The sequence below is a fragment of the Bidens hawaiensis genome, unplaced genomic scaffold, assembly GCF_021521415.1.
Source record: "Bidens hawaiensis isolate Kalapana, Puna unplaced genomic scaffold, B.hawaiensis_p1.1 tig00015249_1, whole genome shotgun sequence".
NCBI lineage: Eukaryota > Viridiplantae > Streptophyta > Magnoliopsida > Asterales > Asteraceae > Bidens > Bidens hawaiensis.
This window is the reverse complement of record NW_027492358.1, coordinates 581,148-600,274: the sequence shown is the minus strand read 5'-3', so window position 1 is coordinate 600,274 and position 19,127 is coordinate 581,148. Positions and strand designations below refer to the sequence as shown.

The 19,127-nt window shown below is 34.6% G+C and overlaps 1 protein-coding gene and 1 pseudogene across 1 annotated transcript; both read left to right on the top strand.

The window, feature by feature from the left end:
* Positions 1-747: 747 nt before the first annotated feature.
* Positions 748-4,956, top strand: LOC143548766 (protein DETOXIFICATION 53-like). The gene is made up of 2 exons (XM_077039852.1): positions 748-1,288; positions 3,360-4,956. Exons 1-2 carry the CDS (start codon positions 1,118-1,120, stop codon positions 4,755-4,757), a joined length of 1,569 nt encoding a protein of 522 aa, XP_076895967.1. The 5' UTR covers positions 748-1,117; the 3' UTR covers positions 4,758-4,956.
* Positions 4,957-15,994: 11,038 nt separating this feature from the next.
* On the top strand, positions 15,995-18,199 carry LOC143548789 (pentatricopeptide repeat-containing protein At3g49710 pseudogene; annotated as a pseudogene).
* Positions 18,200-19,127: the final 928 nt, after the last annotated feature.

Here is a 19,127-nt window from a genome sequence, read left to right as displayed (position 1 = left end):
AGAGGGAGTGTTAAACGTGTCCAACACCAAATCAGAATGAAGGCTTCTAGAATCTCGAAGGATATTTAATATAATAATGATTAGTTTATTATTATAGATAAGTTAGTCTTATCTTTAGTCCTATTTGTTTTGGATTCAAATTACGTATTTGAGTTAGTATAAGATTAGTCATGTATGAGTTCTATATAAGCCCTACATTGTATTAGAAATTATTAAGTTTTTATCGTTAGTTGTTTTCTTAATAAAAGAGTTGATCGTGTGTTGATCAAATCTTGTGTTCGTGTTCTTAACTCACCTGCCTAAAAGTTTAACAATTTTATCCCAAAACACCACAGAATAGCTAGTACGTGGCCATTACGGATTGTGTAAGAGGGACTAGAAACGTTTTCAACTACATTAATTTCAAAAAGGTAGCCCCACTTTAGTGTAAAAATAATCACATCATCTCCGGAATTGAGTTAGCATTTAATATCACATGTTTGAAAGTTTGCCAATGTGCATGCCCTATTAGAAGGACAATATATAGACATGGCTTATTTATGCTATCACTTCAAATGAACTTCCTTAAAGACTCTATATTTTAAAAAGAAAGGTGAAATCAATGTATGCTTATGTTCAAAAACACAATTTATTTATGCATTTGCCAAAAGAAATTAAATATCATTAACTATATCTTTAAAGGGAACAGAGATAAATATTTGCATAAATATGTTTAGACTCTCTCTCTCTCTATCTATATGCACATACATACATATACAAGATAACCAATATATATAAACTCTCTTTCTTCAATATCCTCTTGTCTGGTAACCCTTCATGGCGAATGAAGAACGGCTTATGAATGAAAAATAGCCTGTATACGGCCAAGAACACGACGGAAAGGCACAAATAACAACGAATTCCAACATATTAAGGTTCAGATTATGATATTTTTTACTGAAAGAATATACCTGAATTTTTGAAGGGGATATTATTTTTAAACAATTAATTATACATACATAAGTACAAACAGCCCATTATTCAGAAGGAATATTATTTGTTTTTTCTTTCCCATTTTTCACTATAACCTAGTCTCCATCCATATCCCCTTGTTTGTGAGTGTGTGTGCAGAGTGAGCATGTGCATGATGGATGCATCTCGAGGAGGAGCTCATGGGGATGCTGATATTGTCGTTATAAACGACTCCGAACAGATTCAAAATAAGGATTTTGCCAACAACAACGTTAATCATGAAGATACACAAGTTCGGTTCTTTCGTGATTTTCTCACAAGTATACCAGTAAATAAGGTTCTTCTCTCTCTCTCTCTCTACACATTTGTTTGGCAAGGTGATGACTATTTAGATTATTTGTGTCTGTTACTTAATTTCATCAAGGAAATGGTGTTGGAGTTCTTGAGCTTAATTAATGGGAACTACATATCTTTTATTATGATTTCATGTATATTAACTAGTGGTTTTTTGAGAATTACTACTGGCTCATTTGTGACCTAATTTTTGTGTTATCAAATGGTTGTTTTAATATATAAAAAAAACATTAAAGTACAATGTGTTGGATACCTTAGATTGAATTAGTATAATTATATTAAAACTATATAGATATTAAGTACTATTAAACAATAATGTTTGAGTCAAACCTAAGTGATTTCATTTTTTGTAGGGCAAATTTCCTAAACGCTTGGAAACATTTTTTGAAGGAGTGAAGTTTGCCGTTAGTAATGCAACACCGATTATTAATTATATCCAAATATAAAATTAGGTTTAAGTTGAACACATGTTTTTTAGTTTTCTTTCCTATGTTTTTTTGTGTTTGGAAGGTGTCATTTTAAATCGTTTGGTGCACTAAAATCTCTGTTTTAAATAGAAAACTTGCTATTTAAAGTGTTTGGTGCCTTAGAACACCTTTTTACTACTAGAAAACTTGCTATTTATAGCATCCTGATTATTAACAATTTGTTCCTTGATTGTCGTACCTAAACATTTTGGTGAAACTACAAAAACTTCCAATATCATTTATTGCACGTTTTTTTCATCTTAAATACAATATATAAATATAAATATAAATAAAATATGGATAAATAAGAAAATCAGGAGAGATAAGGTACAAGATTTATTTTTCTGACATAAATCAACAAAGAAATGAAAATTTATAAGGACAACGGCTTAATATGATTCTCTCTTCCCATGATGTATTCTTAACTTCAATGTCATTGATTTCAATTACATTTTGAAGTTGTAAATTAACTTACAAATTCTTTCTGTTAGACATACATGTTTCAAAGCATGCTAGTGTGTGTATATGTGTGTGTACATATATGTGACTTTTACAAGGCTTTTGACCTAGTGGTAACAGATTGTGTATATAATAGTGTTTCTTCATAAGATGTTACGAGTTCGAGTTGCATGGTTGACAAAATATGTAGATTTAAAAGTATAATTTATGTGTGTATGAATTAACAATTTAAAAAAATTTAATAATCTTAAAAATCGTATATTATCACAATGAAATTGCAACCCGAATAACCTTCATTGGCAGACATTTCCGTCAAAAATCCCACAAAGAACTATCAACAGCAATCTGTCAATGATAGCTCAGTCGGAAATCAGGACATGAGTGATCAATGGCTAATTCAGTCAGTCGGTTATACTTGTTTGTGTAGTAGTGTAAAGTTACGAAAATATTCCATCATTATGTGTAATAGAAAAATGATTATTGTGTTAAAAAGCAAAAAGTGTTTTAAGGCTTTTTAACATTCAAATGCTCGACGCTGGTTGGAATTGATTTCTATATTTTTTGTCCCGGCCACTTGACTAGGAATTGTACTTTTAAAGTTAGTAAAAGTTGGACATAATATGTTGAAACCAATGTCATGGCCGGCCATCACCTTCGAATCACATGCTAATATTATATGGTGATTGCCATCTTTTAAACATCGTAATCATGTAAAGCAATGCATGCCTTGAAAGTATTAGTGTTAAAAAGATATTATAATTTATTATATTATTGCTAATTAATATTTAATACTTTGTATTTTAATACTATCTGCAGGCAAAAAAAAAATAATACAAGTCTTGCTCATGACAGATACAATGTTTCAGTATTCTGATGTAAAGTTATTAAAAACTTTTGAAAAGTTATAAAATTTTCATTTAAATTTATCTCGATTGTTTGTTTGTTGTAATCAACTTGATCTTGTATGTAAATAATAGATAAATACAAGAAAACATAATTAATTACAATCTCTATTTACAAAAATATATATATATATATAACTATAACAAAGTAGAATAAACTTAAAAATGATAATTAATTTGCTAGCTGATTGTTGATTGATGATGATGCCTGCATATATACATACAGGTGGTAGAAGAGATATTAATGATTGGGAAAGCAGCATGTCCAGTAGCAACAACCACTTTCCTTGTGTTTTCAAAGTCTATGATCTCCATGTTATTCTTAAGCCACATGGGTAAGATTGAACTAGCAGGAGGCACTCTAGCCATTAGCTTTATCAATGTCACAAGCATCTCAATCATGAAAGGTTTATGCATGGGCATGGATCCAATTTGCTTCCAAGCCTTTGGTGCCAAAAGGTTTTCAGTACTTAACCAAATGTACATCAAAACCGTCATCCTTCTCTTAATTACTTCTGTGCCCATCACCTTCCTATGGCTAAACATGGAGCCCGTATTCCATATGCTCGGTCAAGACCGCGTGATCACAAAAGTTGCAGCAGTCTACTTAACATTCACACTCCCTGAGCTCCCAGCCCTGGCCATATTGCTACCGCTTCGATCCTTCTTACGTGCACAAGGGTTGAACTCAGCCGCCACCATGGCTGCAACTTATTCCACTATCTTGCATCTCCTTATTAACTACTTCTTTGTCAGTTACTTGAAATTAGGGGTGAAAGGTATAGCCATGGCATCAACTTGTTTCTCATATAACATGAATATCGCGTTGTTGATCTATCTTTTCATGTCGAAAGTCGCTATTAAGCCTTGGGCTTCTAGGAGCCGGACCAGTTTCTTGTCTTTCTTTCAGGGTTGGGGGCCATTGTTGAGTATGGCCATACCTAGTTTGTTTTCGGTTTGTTTGGAGTGGTGGTGGTATGAGATCATTCTTTTTCTTAGTGGGCTACTTGAAAATCCTCAATCTTGTGTTGCAACTACAGGGTTAATCATGCAAACCACCGGTGTTATTTACGTGATACCCTTTTCGTTGAGCTTAAGTATATCACAACGTGTTGGGAGCGAGCTAGGGGCAGGTCAACCAGCTCGTGCTCGATGGGCAGCAATTGTTGGGATCTCAATTGCTTTCGTGTATGGGCTTGTCGTGTTTGGTTTATCTGTTGCTTTGAGAAATGTTTATGGGAAATTATACACGGACGAGGTTCAAGTCCTTGCATTGCTTTCCTCGTCACTACCAGTGACAGGTCTGGCTGAGGTGGGAAACGCACCACAGACTGCTGCGTGTGGTGCGTTAACAGGGTCAGCCAGGCCTAAAGTCGGTGTCAGAATAAACATTGCGGCTTTCTACCTTGTAGGGCTTCCGCTGTCTATTGTTCTAGCCTTCGTTTTGAAGATAGGTTATCGGGGACTATGGCTAGGGTTAGTTGCATCTCAGGCCGCTTGTTTATCGTTGATGATGTATACATTGGTGAAAACCAATTGGAGAGATCAAGCTAAAAGAGCAGAAGAACTGACTTTGGCTGTGGATAAAGAAGATGAAGCTGAACTCAATGAACTTGTGAGTTGATGGTCACTTTGATTCATGATTTTCCACCAGCAAAAAGTATACAAAGGGTAGTTATTTTTAGGGTTTATCAAGAGTGAATATCATTATTTTTTATTTTAATTAGATTATTCTTTTGACCACTCATTCTTTCTTTTGTTGAACAAGTTAATCATTCGACACTCTAGCTTATTAGTTGTTAGGAAGCTAAGGTAACCATGCAAGGGTATATTTTTTACATTGTATTAACTCTTTGTTGTAAATTTTCATTTATCATCGCATATTTGTTTGTACTCAATTATTTTCTTTGGCATTTTAAGATGTGCTTACAAACTACAATTAGTGATGAACGAAGACAGCAACATAGTTGTCTTGTAATTAAGAAATGGCCTAATTAAATAATTGCCCCAAATAATGTGTAAGTTAAAAGAGATGGATATACTTTTTTTAGAACGGCATTTGATATAAGAGACTAGCAAAAACTAGAAATGGAACAGTTTATGGATATGCGTCAATATTGGCAATAGGCCTGATACTGTTTTCTTTATGTATGTGTTGGTAAATTTAATATTATTGAACCATTTTTGTTAGTTGAACTTACCTAATTAAGAACTATTCTTAATAAGAAATGATACAAGTAAACGGGTGTATAATGCACGCTTGTTCAAAACTAGATTTATGACACCTATGACCAGTGTTCTAAAAATCGCTAGTCGGGTAGTGGGGTGGGTATTAACGATTAATCAAGATTAGTCGAGATTAATCGGATCGGAATTTAATGTATAATTTTCAATTTTATATATACATGCACATATTTTTATATGTAGTTTTTCAGTTTTATACATACACAAACATATTTTGGTTGGAATCTCGCTTGAAACCAGGTGTTTTGTTGAAATCTCCCGTGGAAAACGACTGATTTTGGTCGGAATCTCACAGGAAACCGTTGTTTTTTGTTGGAATCTTGCCGGAAGCCACCAGTTTTGGTCTGATTTGACCGGAAACCACCGATTTTGGCCGGATTTTACCATTGACCGATTAATTGACCGACTAGCCTGAAATTAACCACTGAAGTGGGGCCTAGCGATTAATCGAGGATTAATCGGTGACTAGTCGGGATTTTTGCAACACTGCGTATCACCTAGTGAACACAAGTGGCCGGAAACCTAGACCAAGGGGTAGAGCTCCTAGGTTGAGGACCGGTCGGGACTGGGTCAAGAGAGTTTCTAGGGGTTGAGTGGCGCCTACAATAAGCCAAAAATATGATTACTATGTTGAAAGCCTTTCGGATTTGCTTTTGATAGGGTCTTGTTGCTTGGTTTGTCAATAGCAACTCGCATTAGTATGAACTTATCAATAGTACAAAATTAGTATACTTAATAGAAAGTTTGATTAAAACCAAATATATTGTGAACAAAATGTAACTTAGTCAATTCAATCAGCCCCAAAGGTCAATACCAATTACCAATTGTATATCGGGCACAACATGAGTTATCTATAGTAACTTCGACATCTCAAAAATTTACAGTAACTATGTTCCTACCAAAGGAGTACTTCATGTTGATAGCGTTATTATTGCTAGTACTGGTAACATAATAAATCGCACTTCTCACAAAGCATGATGTTATTTCAACTAAACGTTATGATGGTTTCTTAACTAGCTATAAAACGAAAGGCTTTAATAAGTCAATTCTATTTCATAACATAAAATACATACTCGTTCTTGTATTCTTTATAAACGACCCAATTAGAGATTGTGGGAGTACAATCAAAATGCTTTAATATGACAGTAATTCATATACGATTTCAAAAGATATTCGGGCTTTCCCTAACGATAAAACCTACATTATGATCCTTTGATGTTGCCAAAAGTCAAAATGTAATGAAGACTTGTGAACAACTATTAATAAAATTTTGTATATTAATTAAGCTTCATAGAAAAGTAATCATTTTATACCTTGTATTGATCGGGATGGCACATGCATGTGAACATTCAGTTTTCATTATATTAATGACATTCTTTTAGGTTAGCAAAGGACATAAAAATGTAATTCTATTTAATTTGTTCTTCTTAATGCTTGCTTCAACTTTTAGTGACGAACCAATTAATAATAAATTATGCCATCATGCATGCATAGTGAAAGATTCTCCAACATCATCTCGGACCACAAGAGGACTACGAAAAGGTTCGTGATCGAATGACTCTTGAACGTCTTCAACACATCAAGAGTTCTAAAACGTTAAAATGAAAAAAAAAAAAAAAGAAGAAGAAAACTCACCCGGACCACATTGGACCAAAAAGGGTTATAAAGAAAGCTAGCAATATGAAAAAAACAATAATAGTTAGTTTATTAATATATAATTTAGGTAAACTTTAATTAAATATCACTTTCTAAAGTAATTAGTTAAACTTAAACCAATAGCTTTAGCATCACATGATAATCATTTTTTTTTTGTTTTAATTCTGGAAAGATTGCACGCTCGTGAATGTCAAGTACAATTTAGGAGTTTAATTATTGTGTACAAAGTATTATACTTAAATCTTTCTACAAAGTATTATACTTAAATCTTTCTTATGTCATAATCTATATATTTATGAAAACACATACCAAAAATCCTATGTGTTACTCAGAGGCGAAGTACAGTTAAGGCCCCGGGTGCCTCTCGTGTTTTTTTGCGTACTAATGTAAATTTACCCGTTTTCGTCTGAAATTTTTTATACGTAATGTAAATTTAGCCGTTTTCGATCGATATTTTGAGCTCGGTCCCCCTCGTTTGTGAATTGTTTTAATGCATTTTAAGTTCCCCCGGTATCGTAGTCCAAGCTTCGCCACTGGTGTCACTCTTTGGTTCTCCCCACCACCTCTCAAGCCATCAGATTGCTTGATTTTTTATTTGAGCATTTCTAATGCGTTAGACCTGAATTCACGGGTATGAATCTTGCTAGACTCGGGCAATCCTTATATGGTTATAACATTTTACTTATTTGTGTAACTCTTTCATAATCAAACAATAATTTTCATAGGTCATGGGTCTCACCAAACCCTGATAGTCCTTAAATGAGATATAACATCACATTTATTTGTAAACACTTTCATAATCAAACAATAATTTTTGCGGGTCATAGGTCTCACCAAACTGGGATAGCCCTTAACGGGCTATAACATCTCGTTTAATCGGGAAACACTCTCATCATCAAACCCTAATTTAATTCTCTCGTTAATATACTCTCCGTTGCCGGTATGCCTTCTCCATCACCGGTTAACTTCTGATTATCACCCACCATCGTCAACCTTCCCTCTCATGCATCAACCACCATCGTCACCTACATCAACCGCCCCTTTTTGTTTGTTTAAAAATATCAACATGTTTGTGTATGTTTATGTTCATTAGTTAAAAATCTAAAAACCTACACATGTCAATTGAAAGAGCCCAAAAATTAAATAATATAATGGACGTAATAAACTAATATATACGTATTAAATCAAAACAAAACTATATTAACAAACAAATCATTACAAAATAAAAAATAATAAAACAATTTAAAACAAAAACTTAAATAAACTTTCGTAACTCTGGATGCTCAACTTAGTAACTTATATTGTTATCGATAAACTTGATAGTTGATACTTGATAGCGTTAAACTAAATCTAGGCTAACTTTATTGGGTTCAAGCCCACTAATAACTGGGTCATGTTTGTAAATATGAATATACATATACGACTATACAACATTCTAGTCCTAAATCCCATAATCTTTGCCCAACCACTTAAGTTTGAGTTGTTAATAGTAAAAACAAAGTTAACAAACTTGTGGTTTCTTTTGGGTGGCGTATTATGCCGAGCAAACAAAAGCTTTGTCCATTTAGTTAATAACAATTTGTAAGATTGTTCATTAAACTAAAAAATTAGAGAAACTATCCTTTATTTTCTGTACGTTATCAGAGTTTATGTTATTTCTATCAACGCTCATCTAATTTGAGCGTGATGTGCATGCCTCTTAAATAAAAGTAAAGTGATCAGTTTACTATAAAAAGGGTAAATGAAAGCATCAAATGATTGCATCACCCTGTTAGGGATGAGATCGGACCGTACCGGTACCGACCGGTCCCGGTCCCGAAAATCGCGGATTCTTGGTACCGGTACCGGTACAGGACCGGGACGATGCCGGTATTTAAGGTAAAATTTCCGGAAAATTTGGGAAATACCGGTCCCGTACCGTATCGGTACCGGTACCAAAACTCAAAACATTGGTACCGGTACCGGTACCAGTCCCGAATTTGCCCATCCCTACACTCTGCTAACTTGGAGTTTATATATATTAAAAAAATAAAATAATCATTTTATTCGTTACATAGAGGTGCACATACCGGGTTTTTTTAGGAACCGGAGCTGGGTAGGTTTCGGGTATGATTGACAAGGGTCTGGTGGAAACCGGTGATATACATCTATTATACATCTTGAATACCTTGTAAAGTTGTGTTTATTTAATGTTTCAAGTTCGTTTTAGTTCGTGTTTTGTTCATCTTTTATTATTTAAGGTTTTGAATCAAGTTTTATATGTTTATTGTGTTTTAAATCGTTTGGTGTCTTGAATGTTAAGCTTTAATTTTTTCTATCATTTCATGAGAAGTTTAAGTTCGTTTTGCTTGTCAATGATTACGTGATTGCTTCACTTAGAGTTTTGATTTGTTTTCATGTAGATGATGGCTTGGAGAAGCAAGGGAAACAAGTTCTAGAAGATTCTTTTCGTTACTTGGAGTTCAAGAAAGAATATTATCATGATCTAACAAGAACAATCAAGAAATAATAAAAAAATCCGGAATCTCCCTCCCAATACACGTCGCGCCGCGCAACGGGGGAAACCAAGCCCGGTTGCGCGGCGCTAGAGCTTCTGGTCAATCGTTTTTGCTTATTCAAGGCCTAGCTCGTTTAATATATAAAGGGTTATAAACCTAAACGAATATACAACATATTGCAGCCGATTTTCCAAGGTTTAGAGCTAATATTGAAGGTGTTTTGGAGCTAGGAATCAAGGAGGATCATGGAGCTTTCATACAAGTGTTCAAGGGTCGATTAAGACGGGTTCTCTTGTTCTTTATCTTTGTTCTTGTTCATTATCTTTCATGATGTTTATCTTTGTTCTTGGTTTTAGTTATTTATCTTTGATTATGACTATGCTAGGCTAGACTTCATGTCTACCTAGGTTTGATGAACATGTGTTGATTTGATTCTTGCTTTGGACAATTGATTTGATTATGGTTTCGTTTTATTAATAGTAAAAGACTTGATTTTGCTTTCATGATGCATATGAGTATTTGTTATCTTGATTGATCATTAACCATTGCTTCACATAGATCTTATATCTCTTGATTGTGTTCTTTAGATTTATGGTTTATGTTTAATCATTACTTTGTGTTTTGATTGTTATGGTTGAATATGCCTATTAGATCATATAAGCTAGTTGATAGTTGGTTAGGGTTTTAAATGTTCTGCTAAATTCCAATAGCTGTAAGGTGGGGAGTTATTCATGTGTCTTGGTCAATCGCATGCTAGGATAGATTAGTGACAATATTCTTGTTTATTGTGTTGATCCTTGTTCATGATGTCGTGTTTAGCTTATCAAGTTATCTAGGGCTTAGTGTTTCGTAAGATTGCTTGCTTTAGATACTATTAATTAACTGTAATTGATGACAGTGAAGAAATCAATATAACTGATTGTTTAATAATCTAATATTCATTCTTTAGGATTTTACTTGATGCGATTGAGGGTCCTTTAGGGTTTGTTAGATGAATATATTTAGAAATCAGTTTCCATATCATATTATTTGTCCATTGCTTGATGATTGTTGATACATTGGATTCTTACCTAGGTAGATTTCTTCTCTGATTGGTTTCGGTCTTGTGATTAATTGCTTGTTTTCTAGTTTACTTGTTTATTTGCTTCTTAGTTTAATCTTAGTTCAAAAACCCCCTTTAAACATTAATAATAAATAGTCGTGTCGTAAGTCGAGTCTAATTAGTTAATTAACATAATTTATATAGTCCTGTGGGTTCGATATTCCGGACTTACTTAACTTTAGTATAATTGACCGATTCACTTGCCGGTATTTTGTGTAGTTGAGTCTTAAGTCTAGTTTTTATTACTTGTTTACTTTAGTTAATATTTAATTGACTGTTTTAAGCACATCAACCGGTTTCGGGTATGATCGTGTTTTTGACCGGCGTTACTTGGCTTTCATCAAGTTTTGGCCGGGTCGGGTTCGGGTTTTAACCGGGTAAAGGTGGAACCGGTTTCAGTAGGCCCGGGTCAATTCTAGTTCTAGGGAGAAGCCCACAACCTTATCCGTACCCGCGGATCGAGTAGAACCGGTTCCGGTACCAAGTTTTAGGCCCAAAATATATTGTGAGAGGCACATGCGTTCAATTAACGCTTAAAATATACAATCGTTAGAGGAAAAGATGTAAACTGTAATAACATTTGTGAATATAAATATATGGGGAAGTTAACGTAAAAACTAAATTAGCGTGCTAATTGTGAGAATCAAGTAGTATAATTATGTTATTACGTTATAGTGTAATTATAGTATGATTACACTATAATTATATACAAAATTAGCACGATAATTTAATTTGTATTTGAATCAAATCATAACTTATTTTAAAACAAATGTTGGCTCTAAAAATAACTAGTTTTATACCCGTCCGGTGGACGGGTAGATTAGTATCATAATAGTCTAACTATCTTTCCTTGCAGTCAAAGTGAATAGCATATTGCTAAATATCATTAAATACATAATCTAAAAACCTATTATTTACATTATTTGGATTATTACAACTTCCGCCGGTTTATACTCATCATCCTAGTCTGGGTTTTCCAAACTAATATAATTAAAACTTCCTAAATGTTCACCTTTACATTATTAGACAATCAAATATCAACAAACATAAAATTAACTACATAAATTAACTACAGAAAAATATTTGAATTTCACATACAAAAGTGTTGCAACTTAATACAAAAGAACAGAAATACTTTGATTTAAGCCTTTTTAATGTCAGATGTATTAATTTAAACATAAGCGTGCCAAAAGCTACAAAATTTTATATTTAGGGTACATAAGTAGTTGGTCACAAGATATCTATGTGCAGGAAAGTCATGTTTTTTGTTTGCATCCTCGGGTTTGAACCTTTAAAATTTTGAGTTCCATCAAACCGGGGTCATTAACAAACCTTCCCTGTTTGTCAAATACAAACATAAATTGTATCTTCCTACCAGAAGCTTATTTGAAATCTGCACTGACCAAAATACCCTTTGCAGTCATACATGAAATATTGACCTTTATCAAAAGGAAACTTGACTCGCATTCTGATCCAAATTAACCGAAACAGTGTATTCCAAAACTGGCCCATACTGACCTGAAGTCAACCTTTAGCCCATATTATGATCTACTCGCTTCGTCTTCCCATTTTTCAACTCGTTCTGTACTGTAGCATAAAAGATAACGTGACATATAAAATGAAAGTTAAAACATGTAACTCACTTTTTCCCCTAACCCGTAACCAGTCTGTCCCATTACCCGTAAACCACTCAGTCCCTTACCTTTTTAACCCGTTACCAGTTAGCAATGACAACTCAATAATCAAATTAGCATATAATCTTAATCAAAAAACATGCAAAGGTGCGCCTTTTAATGCATCCCACACATATGAAAAAAGATTTAAAGTTATATACAAATGAAGATATTAATAGAAAACCAAACATTGAGTAAAATGTAATATGGTCAAGTTGTTAGTGGTTAAGCTCTGATTCTGTTTTACCAAAGATCATGAAGCGCCACCAGTTGCTACTAAAATAGGAGAGACAATTTTCTAAAAGATCCTAGCATCTCTCTAACCTGTAGTAATTTAGGACAACAAAAACATGTAAGTTTGTAATATAACAATGTTGAATATTTGTAAGCCAATCAAAGATAGAAAGTGATTAACTAATCTTACAAATTGCACTTTGTCCGAGTGAATTGTAGCAGCAGGGAAACTGATCCCACAAAGCCAATTTTCCATTGCATGGTAATTGCGCCAAGGTGCAAGAAGCGATCACGCTTTTGATAATTATGATGATCCGCACTTCGTTTTGTCTCCACAAAGATTAATTCAGCGCGTTCTGACTCAAGAGTCAGTAAAAAATATTAGAAGACAACCTCCCCTATTAAAATAATAAAGATGGTTTTCATTTAGTTTCTTAATCATTAAGATACCTTAAATATTCTTGTTTATCAGAATGCAAAACTGTTATAATCTTTTGAAGGATTAGATTAGTACTTGAACCAACTTAACCAACAGAAAGAAAGATGTGATTTTGAAGAAAATCAGACGCCATCCTCTGCATATAAAACAAAATGCATTAATAAAATAATCCAAGTTCAATCAATTTGACCCTAAATTACAATCTCGCTAATACAGAATAAAAATCCGGATTTTGATCAACCAAATAATTCAAGGTCAATCAATTTCACCATAAAAAGCTACCGTATAAAATTCACCGTAAAGTTGTTATAACTGTTCGTACCTTGTTGAACCTCCTCCACAAAACCTTCGTATTCACTCAAAAAGGCACAATACATAAATCAAAGCATGCAATATAACTTGACAAAATAAATGGATTGCAGCCACATTAAAAGGCATTTTATTTTGTCAATTTGTAATTGAATTGGGTATTTCTTCATACAGGAGAATAACCTCTAAACTTAATTGAGTGATCATCATTCGGTGTGTCCTGTCCACATATTATAAAAAGATAGTTGGGGTTATGAAATCGATAATATAGGAGATGAACAATTACAAACCGTTAGAGCCGAGATCGAGAGTCGGCGACAGAGGACAAACACATAGCACCTTTTGACTGCGATTAGGGTTTAACCCGGTATCAATCTCTCCTGCGTCATATCATAAGGAGTTTAATCGGAAAGTATGCGACGAGGAACTAGGATGAATTTTAGAATACGATATGTTTTTATCAATGGGATTTAGTGGAGGAAACAAATTAAAACCGTCAGTAACTTGCAGGAGTTTTGGAGAGAGACGGTGAAACTGGCCATATCTGCTACTTCTAGAAGAATTTTAAACTGAGATTTGAAAATAAAGACTTTAAAGTTAAGACAAAAGTTGGTTAGGAAACAATATATTATATAATTACAAACGTCTTAAACAGCTAGAACACCACCAGCTTAATCGCCATCTTGGTGTTGAAAGCCTGAATAATATTATTAGGGTTGTTTAAGGAACGATTTTGTGAAATTGATTTTGTGGGTTTCATTTGATTCCAAGTCACATATACCTTCTCCGACCCTTCAGGTAATTTCTTTTCTATTACTTAACAATGTTTTTTTTTGTTTAATATTAAATTCATGAACATAGATGTATGAACTTGTGATTTGGGTGTGAATAAAACTATTAATGCTTCATGTTATGATGATTTTATATAATTTTTTATAAGTGCACTGTGACAATCGTCAATTTCAGGTTAACTCCGTTAACTCAACTCCGTCAATTCAAACTTAAAGATCACTGAATCTATAACGCACACCTCATTACATTTAAACTAGGGTTTAAATGACGCTTAACACTCACTACATGTGTAGTCTTTCGGGAATTGCACCGAAACGCAAACGAGTTGACGCAAACGATTGGTGAATAAACGAAAAACGTCAAAACAATAATTATGTGATAATTATGTGTTAGACTATGTGTTATGTGATAACATTGTATAAACGTTAACTCAATGTGTTAGAACTAGTTATTTAAGCTAGAAAAGTAATATTTGGAAGCTAGAAAATAGTTGCTCACACATGTAATGTATCACAAATGTACTTGTTAAAGTCACACACGAAACACGAAACACATTGTGTGCATAGGTATTATGTGCCGGGTCTAGAGACTCGATAATAGTTCCGACACTTAGAAAAATCTCTTTGTTGTTTTAGAACGCTAGAGAGAGTTTTTCTGTGACGCGCATCCTTTGGTGATTTATTTTGGGAATTCTTCGCAAACAGTGAGTTCACTTACCCCTCTAAACTATTTTCAAACGCTTTTCACTTGGGGAGATAACATACTCCGAAAACGCATTTAAGATTTTGTTAATATAAATTATATATCACTTGTAAAGACTAAGTGGCAAACGCAATAAAAGTCCTTCATTCACATCGAACCGTTTAATATTGGATAATAACGAGTCATTGTTGAGTAGTACTACTGGGTTTGACAAACCCCACCCAACGCTAAACTCGACTGGAGGTCGAGTGGGTGTAATCTTGGCTAAACACATACCATGGTCGGGATAGACCTGGTGGCAAGGCAAATGATAAACAGTCAGCTTCGGTGTCGAACACTTAGTAATACTTGTTTTATAGGCTAGTTACCTATAGATATATAATTGACATAACACTATCTAGTAATGCAAAACGCTGAACGCAAAACGCTAAACGCTAAACGCTGAAAGCAAAACGCTAAACGCAAAACGCTGAACGCAAACGTAATGCTTTATTGATATAAGCTTGTGAACTCACCAACCCCGTGTTGACACTTTTAGTATGTTATTCTCAGGTAGCCGAGGCGGGCGCGCGGTATAGGATCATGCATTGCTTGAAAACGCTTTTGTACTATTTTAAAACTGTTATCATTGGGTTTAAGTCGTCCTGCGTGACGCAACATTTGTTTTATGGTTTTTACGCTTCCGCATTTAAATACTCGTAAACGTTTTCATGGTTTTGAAACTTTGTTTTATGGTTTGATTATAACTAATGAATCCGATCCTGTTAATTTACACCCTCTGACGGTAAAACTCCGTTAGTGGATTTTGAGGGTGTGACATGCACTCCAAGTGCTCGATGAAATGCATGTGTGAAAAAATTGTTTTTAACGGAGAAAAATACTTTTTTTATTCAATCATTTGTGCTGGGTTTTGAGTAGAATGTCCAAATGTATTGTTCAAGTATATGCGTAAGGTAATAAATAATGGTATAAACTAATAATAAAACTGTTGATGGAAACAAAATTCGTTATTAATAGGTCAAAGTTATCCCGGAAACGGGTAAACGTTTTGGTTTATATTATTAACCTGTTAAGAGTCAAAACAATGTTAGTAACGGGTAAAAATTCTGTATTGTTAAAAGAAACCTAAAATAAGAACCGAGACTTTGTACCAAAAAAGCGGTTTGATTTTGGGAAAATTTACCGTCCGGTTCCAATATTTTTCTAACTGATATGATTTTAGCACCAATGAGAAGGATTAGTTGAATTACGCAGGCCGTTAAATGAACCAAATCCCATCACGATCCGTACAAGATTTCACCCAATTACTCAAAACATGTATTTCCCGGCGAGACCTCTTCACCGGAAAACTCCTCCACACCATCTACATCAAACACCTCATTCCACCTACCATTCCAACCACTTCATCCTCCAAATGCCGTTGCCTCACCGCCGCCCGGACCATCTTCGACACCCTCCCACACCCCAACATATTCTCCTTCAACACCATCGTCTCCGCCTACGCCAAACAATCCCAACCCTTGATTGCCCACCAACTATTCGACCAAATTCCCCAACCAGACTTAGTGTCTTACAACACCCTCATTTCAGCCTATGCTGACCGCGGTCAAACCCGCCACTTATTTATGGAAATGCAGGGGTCGGCTCTCGACATGGACGGGTTTACATTATCAGCCGCCATCACAGCAGCGTGTAACGATATTCAATTAATCCGCCAGCTTCATAAGCTTGCGATTGCGGGTGGGTTTATTGCTTACACTTCGGTTAATAACACACTTATCACATACTACAGCAAATGTGAGTTGTTAAATGAAGCTGAATCCATTTTTAATAATATGGGTAGTAACAAAGATGAGGTCACGTGGAACTCAATGATTGTGGCGTATAGCCAACACCGCGAAGGGTTAAAATCACTTGCATTGTATAAGGAAATGATTAGTGTGGATGTAGCAGTGGACATGTTTACGTTAGCCAGTGTGTTAACCGCGTTTACCTGCTTGCAGGATTTACGCGGTGGGGTCGAGTTTCATTGTCAGATAATCAAGCAAGGATATCATCATAACACCTACGTTGGAAGCGGTTTGATTGATATGTACTCCAAATGTCACGGGGATATGTTGCATTGCAAGAACGTATTTGAAGAGGTTATCGAACCCGATTTGGTGTTATGGAACACCATGGTTTCCGGGTATTCTCAGAATGATGATATGTCTGAAGAAGCTGTAGCTTGTTTCAAACAAATGCAACGGGAGGGTTACCGTCCTGACGATTGCACCTTTGTTTGTGTCGTTAGCGCGAGCGCGAAACTTTCGTCACCGAATCTTGGGAAGCAAGTTCATTGTCTTGCGTTGAAATCGGATATCCCGTCGAATAGAATCTCAGTAAATAATGGGTTGATCACCATGTACTCTAAATGTGGGAATATGAAAGATGCACGCAAAGTGTTTGATAAAATGCCTGAACACAATACGGTCACGTTCAACTCATTGATCACGGGTTATGCACAACACGGGTTTCCATCTGAAGCGTTGCATGCTTTCGATCACATGTTGGAAACGAATGTTGCCCCAACGAGCATCACGTTTATATCGATCCTGTCTGCGTGTGCACACACAGGCAAAGTGGAAGAAGGACGAGAGCATTTTAGGTTAATGACTGATAAATTTGGCATCGAACCAGAGGAAGAACACTTTTCGTGTATGATCGACCTTTTTGGCCGAGCAGGTCAACTCGAAGAAGCCGAAAGACTCATCGAGTCAATGCCGTTCAACCCTGGGACGGTAGGATGGGGTGCTTTACTCGGGTCGTGTAGGACCCACAACAATTTGGAGCTAGCGGTTAAAGCAGCCGAACAATGTCTTCTTCTAGAACCTTCTAACGCAGCCCCATATGTGACTCTGGCACATATGTATGCCAAAGCTAACAAATGGGAAGAAGTGGCAAGAATTAGAATGTGTATGAGAAATAGTGGCGTAAATAAAAACTCGGGGTGTAGTTGGATCGAGTTAAAAAACAAGATTCATGTGTTTGTTGCGGGAGATAGCTCTCACATTATGTTGAACGAGATCAACAACTTTTGGGAAAAGTTGTCGAACGATATGAAGGAAGTTGGTTATGTGGTTAAAGATGATGAAACCGCGCGACATAGTGAAAAGCTAGCGGTTGTGTTCGGGTTGTTAACAACTAAAGATGGAGAGCCTCTTTATGTAGTGAAGAATTTAAGAATATGTAATGATTGTCACGACGCGATTAAGATCATATCGGGTTTGACCCGAAGGGAGATTACGGTTAGAGATGCTCGTAGGTTTCATTGTTTTAAGGATGGGCAGTGTTCGTGTGGAGATTACTGGTGAAATAATTAGGATCTGATTTGAAACTATTTATGGTTTGCTTTCTCCCCATTTTTGAAACTTAATAGAAACATAAATGTTTATGTATTTACTGGTTGATTCTGATTATGATTTTATTTTATATAATGTTGTTCAAAATAGATTATCTTATATAATTCTTTTGTGAGTGGAAGAGAGAAATAATTGTAAAGATTGATTAATTATGTATAATTATAATGTTGAATGAAAATAAATTTAAGGAATGAGATGGAGAGGTTTTTAATAATAAATATATAGTTGGTTTTTAGTTATATTATATAGATAAAAGATAAAAATGGGATGCAGATGCTCTTAGCTATTAGAATTTTAAATCAAACATTCTGAATGTGTTATTAGTTTTCATAAATCTTTTGGCACTTATTTAACAAGTGAAAAAAATATTAGCCTGGTTTTTAGTTTATGAATCAATAAACTTAATTAAAATTTCATTACTTGCTATATTTGTAAATTAATTTAAAAACTAACTCAGTAAAGCATCGGAATAATATCGATTTATATGAACTTATTTTTGTATAAATTTTGTAAAGAAATGTTTAGTAATGAGCACTTATTCATTAACTATAATATATAACACGGTTAATTCTCAATTCTACTGAATAAACAAAACACTATACATAAATGTGTTACATGATTATATAGTCTTTATTTAAAAGTTCTGTATAATAATATTTGAGTATATTGAGGCCTTTAGGGGGTTTTTTTTAAGCCTAGTATTTTCACATAAGTGAGCCCATTGGTAAAAAGGCCCAATAAAAAACCACATGAATGAATTGGATGGGCCTGCTCTTGTTTTTTCTATTTAACAATGGGAAGGGAAGGAAGGGAATTATGACAGGAAAGGAAGGTAGGAGAAAGAAAATATGTGAATTTATTTCGTGTTCTCGAGTTTAATGAAAATGAAAGAAAATGAAGGAAAATTAAACATTTTAGGTGTTCCCGAGTTAAGAGGAAAAGAA

What these genes read in the sequence shown, in the direction of transcription:
- LOC143548766 (XM_077039852.1), top strand. Translation starts at nt 1,118, where the DNA reads ATGTGCATGATGGATGCATCTCGAGGAGGAGCTCATGGGGATGCTGAT. An exon ending in CAAGTATACCAGTAAATAAG is followed by an intron (nt 1,289 to 3,359) that starts GTTCTTCTCTCT and finishes ATATACATACAG; the next exon opens with GTGGTAGAAGAGATATTAAT.